Source organism: Zingiber officinale, chromosome 3B (genome assembly GCF_018446385.1).
Source record: "Zingiber officinale cultivar Zhangliang chromosome 3B, Zo_v1.1, whole genome shotgun sequence".
In the NCBI taxonomy this organism is placed as follows: Eukaryota; Viridiplantae; Streptophyta; class Magnoliopsida; order Zingiberales; family Zingiberaceae; genus Zingiber; species Zingiber officinale.
Genome location: NC_055991.1, coordinates 29450210 through 29464952, shown reverse-complemented (window position 1 = coordinate 29464952; position 14743 = coordinate 29450210). Strand labels below are relative to the sequence as shown.

Sequence of the window (14743 nt, the reverse complement as noted above, 5' to 3'; positions counted from 1 at the left end):
AGACTAGAGACTAAGCCAAGAAAGGTGTCAGGACCAAGAGCTAAGATAGAGATATATATCAGTGATTGCAGTGGGACTGAGAGAAATCAAAAGGGGTATCGGAATTTGAGCCGAGATAAGAGCCATGGTAACCAACTTACTCTTGACTAGCTTCATATCTTAGGGATGACTGTATTGTGCTCATCGGATTTAGCTTGAGTTCCTTCTACGTTGAGTTTTAACCCTGCATGAGTAATATCTACTGCATCTTGACTTTGACTAACAATTTAGCATGATTTTATAACCCACGGGACACGCAGGACTGTCCAGCTCCGCCGCATCTTTGAGTGCAGGACTTTGATGTTTATCATGTCATATACCATATAGTTAGGTATCAAAACTGGAGATCGTTTGAAAAGCTCGAGATCAATGAAGCTTTCATGAAGTTCAAGACAAGAAGCTAATTTAAGATAGTTATTGAGTCTAAATTTGAAAATTTTAAATAGTCTAGTCTAAGTTGAAAATAGCTTAGTCGATCATAAGCCAAGTTCAATCCTACTCACTAAACACGGAGTTATACTTTAAAATATGATGAGTATAAATAGATATTAAATTTTATATGAAATTTGAACTAGCTAACAGGATATTGATATATAATATTATATGTTTGTTAAATTTTCATATACATGTATATATTATTATTTTTATAATTTAGTTGTCATTTACCGATTTACATATCATGTGCTAATAACTTTATATATTTAAAAATAACCTATTACTAATCAATTTGGATAACCTGCATTTCAAAATCATATATTTATTATGGATTTAAAATTAATAACATTTACTAACTTATTCCTATATAAAATAATTAATTAATCAAACCTTATTTTAAGAAGCTCACCGAAGCCCATATCGCTTCGCCGAGCTCTTGTAACCAGCTCCTGCTTTGGAGGGCACCGCTCTTTATTCGCCTTTTATCTTTCAGTTTAGAGATTCCTGTGGTTGATTTGTGTAAAATTGCTCATATAGTGTTTGCCTTGGAGCATCTCCAACAAGGTTTGTACGCATTTATTTGCTTTTGATGGTGACGACTGAACTATGCACGCTGTAATTAATTAATTTGCAGTTGGGAGCTAGCCATGGTTGTGATCAACGTCAGGCGGTCGACGATGGTGCGGCCGGCGGAAGCGACGCCACAGCGACGGCTGTGGCTCTCCAACCTGGATCTGGTGATGCTGAATCACTACACGCTGAGCGTCCACTTCTACCGGCCGGATGGGTCGGCCAACTTCTTTGACGCGGCGGTGCTGCGCGACGCGTTGGCCCGGGTGCTGGTGCCCTTCTATCCCATGGCAGGGCGGCTGGCGTGCGGCGAGGACGATCGGATCGTGATAGACTGCAACGGCGATGGGGCACTGTTTGTGGAGGCCGATGCGGAGGCGACGGTGGACGACTTCGGCGACTTCGCACCCACCGTGGAGCTGGAGCAGCTCTTCCCGAAGCCAAATGCAGACTACACCGACGACATCTCCGCCTTCCCGCTGTTTCTCATCCAGGTACTTACCGAATTTGCTGAATTATTTCAGTTTACGGCAAATTTAACAAAGGTCGTATCTAAATGAAAATAACTAAAAAGGGGAAAGTAGATCGTAGTTTTGGGTTTATTAGATGACGTAATCACAGTCATCTATTATTTATCGAATTTGTTGAATTCTTTAAGTTTACGCAAAGTCAAAAACAGACGCATGTGATGTAAATGAATATCTTAAACGTATTCATGGGTAATCGTGCATTGTGTTCTGTGTTTTTTCATCCAATTGACTAATTGAGTATAAATATCTTCTAGGATTGATTCGTAATACTTTGGAGATCCATGGTATATATTTACGGGACAAGTGTATTTACTTTTGGATTTAATAAGTGACGTAATCAGAGTGCTCTCAAACCGTAAAATATTTTTGGAATGTAAAAGTATATATTTAACGGTGAAAACTATAAATAAATTAATAATCTACTTTTAAAATTATTTTAAATAATTGATTTTGCTTAAGTTATCAAGGACAGAAATTAATTTTGAATTTAATTGAATTTGGTGGGGGTTTGATCTTTGCATGCACAGGTGACGCACTTGAAGTGCGGTGGTGTATCCTTGGGCACCGGCGTGCACCATCAGGTCGTCGACGGCTTGGCTGGCCTTCACTTGATAAACTCCTGGTCCGACGTTGCCCGCGGCGTCGGCATCACCGTCCAGCCATTCATCGATCGAACCCTTCTCCGTAGTCGAGATCCGCCTAACCCCTCTTTTCCTCACATCGAGTACCAGCCCCCTCCTTCCATGAACTCCTCTGTCGCCCAAGTCCCAAGCTCCGCCGTTGCTGTCCGCATCTTCAAGCTCACCCGAGAGCAGCTTGACCTCCTCAAGGCCAAAGCTCCTCCAGATGGCAGCTACAGTACGCATGTCCTCCTCGCGGCCCACTTGTGGCGGTGCGCGTGCATAGCGCGCGACCTCCCGCCCGACCAGATGACCAAGATGTACATTCCAACCGACGGTCGGCAACGAATCCAGCCACCACTTCCGCAGGGCTACTTCGGGAACGTGATCTTCAGGGCGGCGCCCGTTGCCACAGCGGGGGAGGTGACCTCTCCGGAGGGCGGTCCTTCCCCGGCGGCCAAGACGATCCAGGGGGCCGTGCTGAGGATGGACGCCACCTACTTGCAGTCGGCGTTGGACTACTTGGAGATACGCTCAAATATGTTGGCTCAGAAGGTAAATGGCGCTACCCCATTCGGATGCCCAAACTTGTGGCTCACCAGCTGGGCGCGTCTGCCAATCCACGACGCTGACTTCGGTTGGGGCCGACCAATTTTCATGGGCCCAAGCCCCATCCGCGTCGAGGGTGTGGTGATCATCCTGCCAAGCGCCGCTGGGGATGGTGGCCTCTCGGTGGCCATCTCCTTGCAGCCTGATCACATGGTGAAGTTCCAGGACCTCATCTATGATATCTAATTAAGCCTTTCAGATTGTCGTTGTGATCCAATTTAATTAAGATTTCTGTGTTATCTTAGTTATTATTTGAAATCGGCATGTATTAAATCAATTATTTAAATTTCTGATATGTATCCATAAAAATTAATATTTGGAGCGTGTGTTATGATATTAGTGTTAATGCTGGAGAATTGAATTGCTAGAAGGGGTGCATTTGATTCAAGTTATCATATATAATCTTGGTTATGTAATTACCAGGTAATCACATAACTAAGGTTATGGGGAATAAAACATAACCAAATGTTGTTTGGTTCAACCTAGTGAATGCAACAAAAACTTGTTTGTTTGAAGATTTTAATGAATACCCTAATTTAATATTTTATCGTATTACCCTCAGTTACAAAACCAACTATACATAATAATACTACTAATACTAATATTATTATTATTATTTTTTATTTTTTATGTTTTTTTTACTTTTCTTTTTCCTGTATATTTTTTTACGTTTTTATGTGTTTTTTTATTTTTTAATATTTTAATATTTTTTATGTTATTTATATTTATATTTTTTATTTTATTTACATTTTTTAAATTTTAAATTTTATTTATTTATTTATTTTAATTTTAAATTTTTTTTATTTTAAAATTTTTATAAATTTTTACTCAATAACCTTGGATGGATAACCAAGGTTATTAAGAATAACCCCGAACCAAACGCACCCTTATGTTCATGGACAATGATTTTGCCTCTTGAAGTAGTCTTTTTTGTGATCTTGCAAGGTGTTTTCGATCGAAAGAACTAAGAATTATGCATTAATGCAAGTGATCCTGTATAAAAACTATAGAGATAATGTGCTGGGTATGATGGTTTGATTGTTGACTGAGAAAAGACTTTTTATGCCATAGGAAGGCTTTTGTTCGATCCTGTGTACACGGAGATGAGCTAACAAAACATCTGTGCAGTGCCTAGAAATCAGGGGGAGTTCCTGGCGAAGGCCTTCATACACTGAACTCAGTACAATTCCAAACGGGTGAATGAAGAGCAGTAAAAAATGACTCGTGCGAGAATAAGGCTCAGATGCTCAGAAAGCATACCTCGCCAATGGAGAGGACTCCTCTCTATATACCACCTCTCATAACCTCCATAATCATGAGGTGACAAAGAATGTCAGAGGTTATTGAGTAATGGAAAGCGCACAATCTGTGTAATGATTGTCAAAGGAATCTTTCCTTACCCACATATATGTCTCCTTGTCGTTTATAGCTTATGCTTTGTCGTTTATAGCTTGCGCCATTAATAAGGCAGTTAGAAGAATATGCTGTTGTAAGCGGTCGGATGATGAGAGACACATTATTCCTTGAAAAAAGTTTCAGAAGAATATTCTCTGACACATGGTTGTTACTCCGATAAGTTGTTAGGATGTTGTCTGCTGAGTATATCTTAGCCGACCTATAAGGTCGGTCGTCATTATGTCTGTCATACTAAGTTGCTTTATTATGCATATCCTGGCCGGCTTGTAAGACCGGTCATTTTTATACCTATGCTCCTATTACGTTGCTTAGTTATGTACTACATAATATTAGCAATCCATTCAGAAAAATAATATGACGCATTGGGCGTGATTTACATTCGTTTAGGAAATCATCTGATAAACTGTGCATGCTAGAAATCCATTCAGGAAATCATCTGATAAACTGTGCATGCTAGAAATCCATTCAGGAAATCATCTGATAAACTGTGCATGCTGGAAATCCGTTCAGGCAACAATATAAAGATAAGTGCATTAGGCCCGCTCAGCGTTTTGTCCAGCCGGGCGAGTAAGGGACTACTCAGAGACATAGAACTATATTCTAAAAGGTTCGATCGATACTAACCATCCATACAATAATTGGTAGCTAGAATGAACTAGAGAAATGGGGTTTCGATTGGCTTTGTAAAGAGTAGGTTTACACTGTTAGTTAGAGCCCTAGAGCCAATCATTTGATGATTGTATGGACTCATTGTATCATATTCTTGTATATTAAAGGTATTTGTTTGGTTATTATACTTATTTATATTAGTGCCAAATAGACTAAGTATAATAGTGTCCTTGAGTAGAAGGTTCATACCTATATCAATCGATTAGTTGAATCGATAGTGAGATGATATAGGGAACACTACTCTAAATCATTCCTAGTCGAGTATTAACATTCAGGGACAATGTTAATGCAATAAGACTAGCATGTAGGTCAGCTCGATGACTTGATCTCACAAGTCATGGATATAGAGATATCAAGCTGACACATGGGTATACGTTGGATAATGTATACTGAATGACCCGCCATGAGAAAGTATCATGGATCGTTATATGAGTGTCATATACTTTCTCATGTGGCTATTAGTATGACTACTAGTCCTTAGACCTGAAGTCACCATAGATCCCTACATAAGGAGTTATGCACTTTAGTTTCGTCAAACGTCACCCGTAACTGGGTGGACTATAAAGGCGATTACTGGGTATGTAACGAGTTATGCAGAGGGATGTGAGTGATGTAGATGAGATCTATCCCTCCTATATGACGGGAGAGACATTAGTATTCCTGATAGAGTGAGACCACGAAGTGCATGGTCATGCCCAAATGAGTCAATATGAGATATTGAGCTAATTTGATTTAGTGAGTCTACTTGGAGTTCAGGATTTAGATTGATCAGAGGATGACACGGTCTATGCCTCACATTGATCAATCTAGATGTCTAGGATAGAAGGACAATGTCATATATTGTGAGGAGTCACAATTAGTAGTCACAAGGTGATGTCGGATCTCGACATTCTTGTAACTTGGGTAGTAATGATGTGTTGCTAGATACCGCTCATTACTTATGCTCCTAAATGGGTTTAGGGCATTGCCAACGTTACAAGAACCTATAGGGTCACACACTAAGGACTATTAGATGGAGATTTGGTTCATACGATGAACCAAGAGGATTAGATTCATTTGATGAATCAAATTGGATTAAGAGTAATCCAAATTGGGCTACTTGAGTTAGACTCAAGTTGATTCATGTATTTAATGAGTCTAATTTAGATTATGACTCATTAGATCAATTTAATTTAATGAATTAGATTCATTATATTAAGTTGGCTTGAATCAAATGGTTAGATTAGATCAACCATGAGAGAGATTGAGTCAAGTTTGACTTGACTAGAGAGGAAGAAGAAGAGTCAAGTTTGACTTGACTCTTTGCCACATCATGAGTGAGGTGGCAAGATGTGGACCAATAGTGTTGCTTCACATCATCTTGCTTTGCCACCTCATGGAGGTTACAAGCCTCCATTGCATTTAATGTGAGTTGGCCACATTAAATGAGTGGAGGTTACTCATTTGCCACATCATTGTGAAGTGGCAAGATGTGGACCAATGGTAATGGTTCACATCTTCATGATGTGCCACATCATAGGAGTTACAAAACACCTCTTAATGACTTCACATTAATTGTGATTAATGTGGAATGGGAGTTACACTCCATGGAGTGGCCGGCCACACAAAAGTGGTAAAATGAAATTTGATTTTCATTCAAGGTATTATTCCTTCTTCTTCTTCCTCAAGAGAGCTCTCTCCCTCTCCTCCTCTTGCCGTGACCACACAAGGTGCTAGCACACCTTTTGTGTGTTTTCTCCACCTACGTGTTCGTGTGGATACTTCTAGAGGAGTATCTATTTTGATACTCTAGAGATCCGGCAACTCCTTGGACGAGCGGGAACGCGAAAGGGCACGCTTCGAAGGTATAACTCTCATCTAGTGTAGATCTAGAGTCTTTGAAACTCGTACTCGTATTTTGTTCGGTTTTCCTTGCACGGATCTACGACTTTGGGTGATTCGGGGTTTCCGCGAAGCGAAAAAGCGGTTTTCGCGGCCCGAAGAACCCAACATACACTTATGCGTGCAAGAGACAAATACTTTTGAGTTGTATGGGCCCATCCGGCCATAGTTCCAGTTAAATACGTATGGAGACCTTCTACCCTGAGCGGAGACCCATAGGGTTAACTAGTAATGAGGTCGACCCGGTATATGTAGAGAGTTTTATAAAAATGGAGAGGTCGACCCTTATGTTGACCATACCAGCTCATTTTACCATGCAGGCATAAAATACCGAGTCCCCTCTATTCGACTGGCTTGAGGACCGATTGACCCTCTCTCGAATGACTTGTAATCTAGTTAGACTGAACTTGAGAGCCTTAACGCTGGTCGAATAACCAAGCCAGGTGGGGAATGCTTGCTTCCCTTTACGTTGACCGCCATGTCATCTTGACTTTGACCGCCATGTCACCTTGACTTCGATTATCACATCATCTTTTGGACCCACTTGTTACATTCCGTATCACTAACCTCCTCTTCAAGTTGTTACGCAACCGCAAGCGCATGGTTTCGTCGTTAGGAATAAATATATATTGAATCCACAGGGACTATTGATTAAGCGCTAGTTAATTTTACACGGTGAATTATCTAGATAAATGTAAGATTGGTTGGAAAAGAGAGTAAGAGAAAGAGAAAAGAGAAGAGATGGTGGGTCTTGAGAGGGGTTGAGCTAAGAGGATGTGTGAGATGGTTTGAGGTATGATTAAAGGATTTTAGTTTCCTTGTGATGCTAGGTGATGTTACATAGATTGTTTAGTTCATATCCTCTATGTTCATGCTCTTGTAAGAAGTTAGATGCATTACTGACTCTCCCCTACAGTGGATAAGCCAGCATGATCTCCTACTCCATGTCTTATACTACTAAATGGAAGTGATTCCTATGAAGTCCGTTAACGGGGAAGCCTGTCACTAACGCCCCTCGGTCATACAACACAGAAACACACTAACACACAATAACATAGAAATAAAAATAGTGATTATATCTGATCCCTTGCTTCCTTGTGGAGATTTGTTTCTCCTTTCAAGTTGATACCCTAGACGTTCGTTAGCGGGGCAACCTATCACTAGCGCCCCTCGGTCATACGATCTAGGATATCCCCCTATGAAATTAACAATTCTACACAACCATTTGATAAAACATGCAAAAGATATATATAAGCTTCACATACACATTTCATTAAACATGAACAAGGCATTAACAAGTCATTGAATAGAAACATGGCAAATCCACATAGTTTTACATCTCCATCTCATCACAAATACTCCCTAATCCTAGAAAGGAGATCTATTTCATTGCAAAGGAAGAACAACCCCAAAACATAAAGTAAAACATACTTACAATCCTAGATGTGAGAGGAAGGGGAAGAAGAGATGCTTGCCGATGTTTCCGATGTCTTGGGGATGCCTCCTTGCTCCGAAGTGTTGGGTGCTACTCGAAATTCCATTATCTTTCCCTTGTACAAAAATTTGTACAAGAACAAAACTTTTCCTAGCAGCCCATGTGCTCTACAGAAGTTAAACTTGGATTGCAAACGAAACTTAACATTATTATTCCATGTTGTTCTTCAGAAGTTAAACTTGGATTGGAAACGGAACTTAACATTTTTACTCCAAGTTCAATCCATGTGTTCTTCAGAAGTTAAACCATATTACATAAATTGATTAAATATCTATTTCAAAGATTGACTTCCAAGTTAAATATGGTGAGACACTTGGCCTTCTTGGGTATGGGATCATCCACCACTTCCTAGATAAAGCCTTTTAAAGAAATTGAATATTTAAACTTCTTACAATAACCTTAGGTTTAACTATAGAGATCATAATAGAAAAATAAAATCGAAACACAAAATCGATAGCCTCTTGTGTTGGTATTTCAGGATCCATACAAAAAACACAAACTAATTATGCAGCGGAAACAAATAATTAGTTATACCTTTCTTTGCAGCTAAAGACCTCTTGATCTTCTATTATATTCCTCTCCTCCTCTTGGACGTCGTATGAGCGACGATCTACCAAGATGAAATCCACCCGAACCTTCTTCTTTGCCTACAAGTTTCAACCACCCAAGGAATGTCAAAATAGGAAACTTTCTTCTCTTCTTCTTACCCTCCAAGCAAACCGGCCACAAGAAGATGGAGCTTGATGTGCACCCGGCCTTAAGAGAAGAAAACAAAGGGAGAAAGGAAAGAGAGAAGGGCCGGCCACCAAGGAGAATAGAAGAGGGAACTTTAGGTTATGTTGTACCATAAGACACCATCTACTTCTCTTTTATAATCCTTGGTGAATGCTAAAAATAAAAGTTTTAAACATAATTAAAACTTCCTTTTCATTCCAATCATGGCAAAAAAGGAAATTTTAATAATAATTAAAATCTCTCTCATTTAAATTTCCTATTGTGATGGCTACAAAAGAAAAGTTTAAAATTAAACTTCTCTTTTAAATCATGGTTACAAAAAAGGAAAGTTTTATCAAAATTAAAATATCTCTTTTTAACCCAATATAGATGGCAATAAAAAAGAAAAGATTTTAAAATTTAAAACTCTCTTTTAAAAGCATGTGGATGGCTTCAAAAAAAGAAAGATTTTAAAATTAAAATATCTCTTTTAATCCTTTGTAGATTGCTATAAAAGGAAAGATTTTAACAAAAATTAAAATCTATCTTTTATTTCTTTAGTGATCGACCCCTTGCTTGGTCACCAAGCAAGGCTTGGCCAGCCACATCTTGGACACCAAGATGGGCTTGACTGGCTCCTTGCTTGGGCACCAAGCAAGGATGTGGCTGGCCCCTAGCTTGGGTAAGAAGCTGGTCTTTGGGTGAATAAAAAGGACTTTTAATAAGAGGCTACAACAGGGACCTAGAGGAGGATTTGATTTTGGCCTCCTTATGGACTTGAGCTTCCTATGTTCGACCCGAACACCCAACTCAAGTTCGTCAATAATAACTCATACCACTAAAGAGTCATTATTGAACTACCGCACCAATCCCATATTACATTATGGGCTCCTTCTTATCATGAGTGCATTAGTCTCCCTGTGTTTAAGATATCGAATATCCATTAATTAAATGAGTTACTCACAACTCACTTAATTAATATCTAGCTCCAAGAGTAGTACCACTCAACTTCATTGTCATGTCGGGCTAAGTCCACCTGCAGGGTTTACATGACAATCCTTATGAGCTCCTCAAGGGGACATCATCAACCTAGATAACTAGAATACAGTTTCCTTCTATAATCAACAATACACTATATAAATAATATTATTTTCTAACTTATCGGGTCTATTGATTTAACGAATAAAACTCACCCATTGATAAATTAAAGAAATAAATACTAAGTATATGTGCTTGTTATTATATCGGGATAAAGAGTACGCACATCCATAATAACAGAGGTTATATTCTTTTATGCAGTTAGTATAAAAGGAACAACCTCAAATGGTCCTGCTCAATACACACATAGTGTACTAGTGTAATTTTATAGTCAAGATAAACTAGTACCAAATTACACTACAACCATTCCAATTTGTCCCAATCCATCTTGGTTGTGAGCTACTATTTATAATTTATAAGGAAATGATAACATGATCCTCTGTGTGACACCACACACCATGTTATCTACAATATAAATTAAATGGATAACTGTATTTAACTAAATGCAAACATTTGACCAATGTGATTTTTATTACAAAATAAATGTTCATACAATAACTATTCATACAAAAGCTAGGCTTTTAGTATACATCCTAACACGAAGATGGACGGATCATCAAGGGATGGAGGTGAATGAAGCTTTAGCGTTTCCCTCTAAGGGGAGAACCCTTTCCCAAGGAGAGGGACGAAGTCCCATACCTAAGATGAGTCAAAGAATGAGGTTCTTGACCCTTTTATACCTCCTCCAAACTACCCAGAAAAATCAGGATTATAGGGGTACGGTAAACCAGATTTTTCATCCATTAAACCAAGTTTTCTCGTGATTCACCCTGAACCAAAGTTGTAGATCTTGAAATTATCTACAATCTAATATTTTGATTGAGCCCTGTGTCAAACCGACCCGAAAGTTATGGTAGTTCAAAGTTTGGTCTACAGTCTGGGCGGAGGTCCAGATGAACCCGCGGTTGGGAGGCACGACCGTGCTATTTAGAAGGGGTAGACAGTGCTATCTCTCTATTGGATCCGAAGAAAAGTTGTAGATCTTGAATATATCTACATTTCAGTATAAAGAATAGCCTAAAACTCCAACTGAGCATAAAGTTATGACCATTTTACGATCGGTCTGCAATCTGCCCAGAATTCAGCACAACTTTGTTTTAGCATGGCACAGCCGTGTGAGATCCACACTGCCTCACCGGACTTCCTCTCGAGTTGAGTCACACGGCCGTGTGGGTCACACGACCGTGACCTTCTTCTTCTCTTCCAAAGTCACACGGTCGTGTGGATTCACAAGACCGTGGCCTTCTTCTTCTCTACCAAAGGCACGGTCTGTGCTGCCTGGCCACAGGATATTGACACGGCCATGTGGCTCACACGGTCGTGGCTTGATTTGCCTATGGTGGGGGATCACGGCCATGTGGGTCACACGGCCTTGGCTTGATTTCTTCCAAGGTTGTTCTCATGTGCATTTTTGCTCCATTTTCACTCCAATATGCGTCTTGTCAATCAAGATATGCAAAGAGCAGATCTCCGAACATAATATAATGGAAGTATGACATTATAATGAAATAAAGTGCAATAAACATAGATTATGCTCATGAAATATAAGTAGATGTGCGTCAAGACATGCATAAAAGTGTATATAATCTATACACATCACACCCCCAGACTTAAACATTTGCTTGTCATCAAGTAAAAATCACATCTAAACTCATGTGGTTAAATAGTGCATCATAATCTCTAGCAAGTCAATCTAATCCTATCAAATGATTTTATTGGTAAGCAAGATACAAAAGTATTTTAAGTTTGACCTAACTAGTAGTCTTCCATGCTCAGTGCGATGGTGGCCTATGTTTATCACGTATCAATCCCTAAGCCTATTCAAGTCGTCATAAAATGTGTTCCTTATGCTTCTGGCGATAGGCATTTACCTGTCACATGCTTGGTTCATCCTCCACAATCTACCCATGGTCTCAAAGGTGTGTTCAATATTAAGAGAAACATAGTAGTTATTTCTCCAGTAACCTAACTCAGTCTCAAAGGGATAATTTGCTAGTTTTCACCCACGACAACTATTTTTTATATCCCTTATTCATTCATTTTTTTCATCATTTTTTTAAGTGATTGCAAGATGCTACACTTGAACACATATGCACATAAATGCAAATGTTGGGATATTTTGATTTTTCCAAATGAGCTGACATGATTCGAGCATCATCCAGCAACCAAAATGCAGTTGAGAAATCACCATAGAAACACTAGTACTAATCAAGTTCTATGAATCATGACTATTTTCAGAGATTTCTACATCAAAACTAGGTAAAGTGTATAGAGGTCCTAAAACAAGGTCAATACTTAAACTCTTACAGTAAAAATATTGCTCACTTCATGCTATAATAGATAGAAAAATATAGATCACTAAACATATCAGTACCATAAGTAACACATAAACTACATAAAATCTAGAATAAACGAAACACTAGTACAAATCAAGTTCTATGAATCATGACTATTTTCAGAGTTTTCTACCATCAAAACTAGGTAAAGTGTATAGAGGTCCTAAAACAAGGGCAATACTTAAACTCTTACAGTAAAAACATTGCTCACTTCATGCTACTATAGCTAGAAAAAGATAGATCACTAAATATACTGGCACCATAAGTAACACATAAACCACATAAAATCTAGAATAAACATGCTAGTATTTTGCAATAAGGAATAAACAATCATGATGTGATGAATGATGCAACTAGCAAAAAATTTTATTGTGCAAAAAGTAATAAGCAAAAACTAAACTAAACCAAATGCATCTAATGTATCCCCTCATACTTAAACTTTTCATTGTTCCAATGAAAACTAAAAATAATGTGGAGGAGATTTAAAGTAAGAGAAGTTACCAAATGATGTGTGTCAAATACCCATGTCATGAACTTCTCCATCATGTAGTTACCCTCCTCCTAATCTTTGAGTCCTATAAAAGAAGATAGACAATAAAAATTAAGTAGAGGGTACAATTTTATTATATAAAGAAAGAAATGAAACTAGAAATAAATAAAGACATAAATGAAAACAAGGAAAATGAACTTGGGTTGCCTCCCAAGAATCGCTTGTTTAAGTTCATTAGCTCGACCACCTCATTAGATTTATCGAAATCTCGCTCTTGGAGGGGTAAGATATTTTAGAACCCTCTTACCAAGGGCTCTTATTATGGAGAAAGCTTTCAACATAGGAGAAATAAAGTGAAGTATCGCTCTCCCCATCTTCGTCTTCTTGAAAATCTTTTTAGGTGGTCGAAAATGGTCCAAATTGAGCTTCCAATTCTCGGCCAAAGAGAAATCTGCACATGTAAAGGAAAAACATACCTCCCACAAGCATGTAAAATAAGTAAGAACTAGAACCATATCAAAATAAGTTGAATAAGTAATTAAAATTGAATCACATCCAACAAAGTCAATGATGGGTACCTCTAAAAAGTTGTCCAAAAGATTATAAGAAATACTAACCTTGCTTTGCTGAGAGATACCTGAAATGTTCCAAATATGTGGACGTGACTTCTTCAGAAATAAGTACTAGTTTTGGCTCAGGTGGGAGTGCAACTAAAAGTGGTAATTCTTGAGACTCTGTTAATTCTGCATAAGTCCCTACACATTGGTCCACAACATATTCAATTCTTGCAACTCTCATAATCTCAGAAGGTTGTGTGGACAAAGGAGGTGATTCTTGAGATGTTGCTTCCACAACACAGCTCCCTACACATCCTTCCATATCATCAACAACACAAATATAAAAAAATAAACCAAAATCAATATCCTTAATAGGAGAATCAATTACAAGAGGATCAATCACTTGCAGTTTTAAGTTGATCTACCACATCACATTCATCATCTAAAAATTCAATTTCATTATAACACCCTGTAAACCCAGAAGGTAGATTTGAAAACCTGTTATCCTCTGCATTATTCTTACAATCCTCATCTGAAGAGTCTTCATCTTTATATATATTTAGAAATCTGCACTCAACCATATTAGAACAAAAATTTTTTTTAAAGTCTTTGTTTTCATTAACCCCCACTAGCCTTTGTGGAAAAGGAACCCTTAGTGAAGGTCTTGGGAAATATTGAACTTCATTTTTTCCAAATTTCCTTTTGGCTTGCTGCAGAGATCCAACTTGCTTGTCTAGTGTTTGTGTGATCAATCGTTGAGGGAAAGGTACTTGTGCCCTTTGGGAACTTCCTGGAGTAATGAAATTGAGTTCTTGATGTCTTTTATTGTTCTTCTCCTCAATTCTATACAAGTCCTTTTTCAGAAGTTCTTCATGATTCTTTTCACCTCTCAACTCAATGTCATTATGATGTTCACTAGACCCTGTCTGTGTAGGAGGGAGATCATGTTTGAACCATTTTGAAACTATGCTATCAATCTTTGCCTCCGACTATTTGGACCTCACATTTTGTGACTGGAGATTTTCAAAATACTTAGGTGGTTGAACTACAATTTGTTTGACAGGCTCTTTTGCCTTTATGGCTTGCACTTCTGAAATTATCGGGGAAGAATCCATCCAACTTTTATCTGACTATTCTTGGAGGTTCATTGTCACTTGATCAATTAATGTATATGTTTTGTCCACACTCTTGTTCATAAAAGAACCTCCAACTGATGAATCCAACAAAGATTTATTAAAAAAAGAAATCCCCCTGTAGAATATATGCAGTGTCAGTCATTTTTCC

The 14743-nt window shown here is 38.4% G+C and overlaps 1 protein-coding gene across 1 annotated transcript; it reads left to right on the top strand.

Annotated features, from left to right (window-relative positions):
* The first annotated feature begins 1121 nt into the window (after positions 1–1121).
* Positions 1122–3031, top strand: LOC121968177 (hydroxycinnamoyltransferase-like). Its single transcript, XM_042518652.1, has 2 exons — positions 1122–1538; positions 2102–3031. Exons 1-2 carry the CDS (start codon positions 1122–1124, stop codon positions 2987–2989), a joined length of 1305 nt encoding a protein of 434 aa, XP_042374586.1. The 3' UTR covers positions 2990–3031.
* The last annotated feature ends 11712 nt before the right edge of the window (positions 3032–14743 follow it).

Bases quoted from the DNA above. Each gene is read 5' to 3' on its own strand.
- LOC121968177 (XM_042518652.1), top strand. From the start codon at position 1,122: ATGGTTGTGATCAACGTCAGGCGGTCGACGATGGTGCGGCCGGCGGAA. The intron at 1,539-2,101 runs GTACTTACCGAA...TTGCATGCACAG, and splicing joins TCCCGCTGTTTCTCATCCAG to GTGACGCACTTGAAGTGCGG.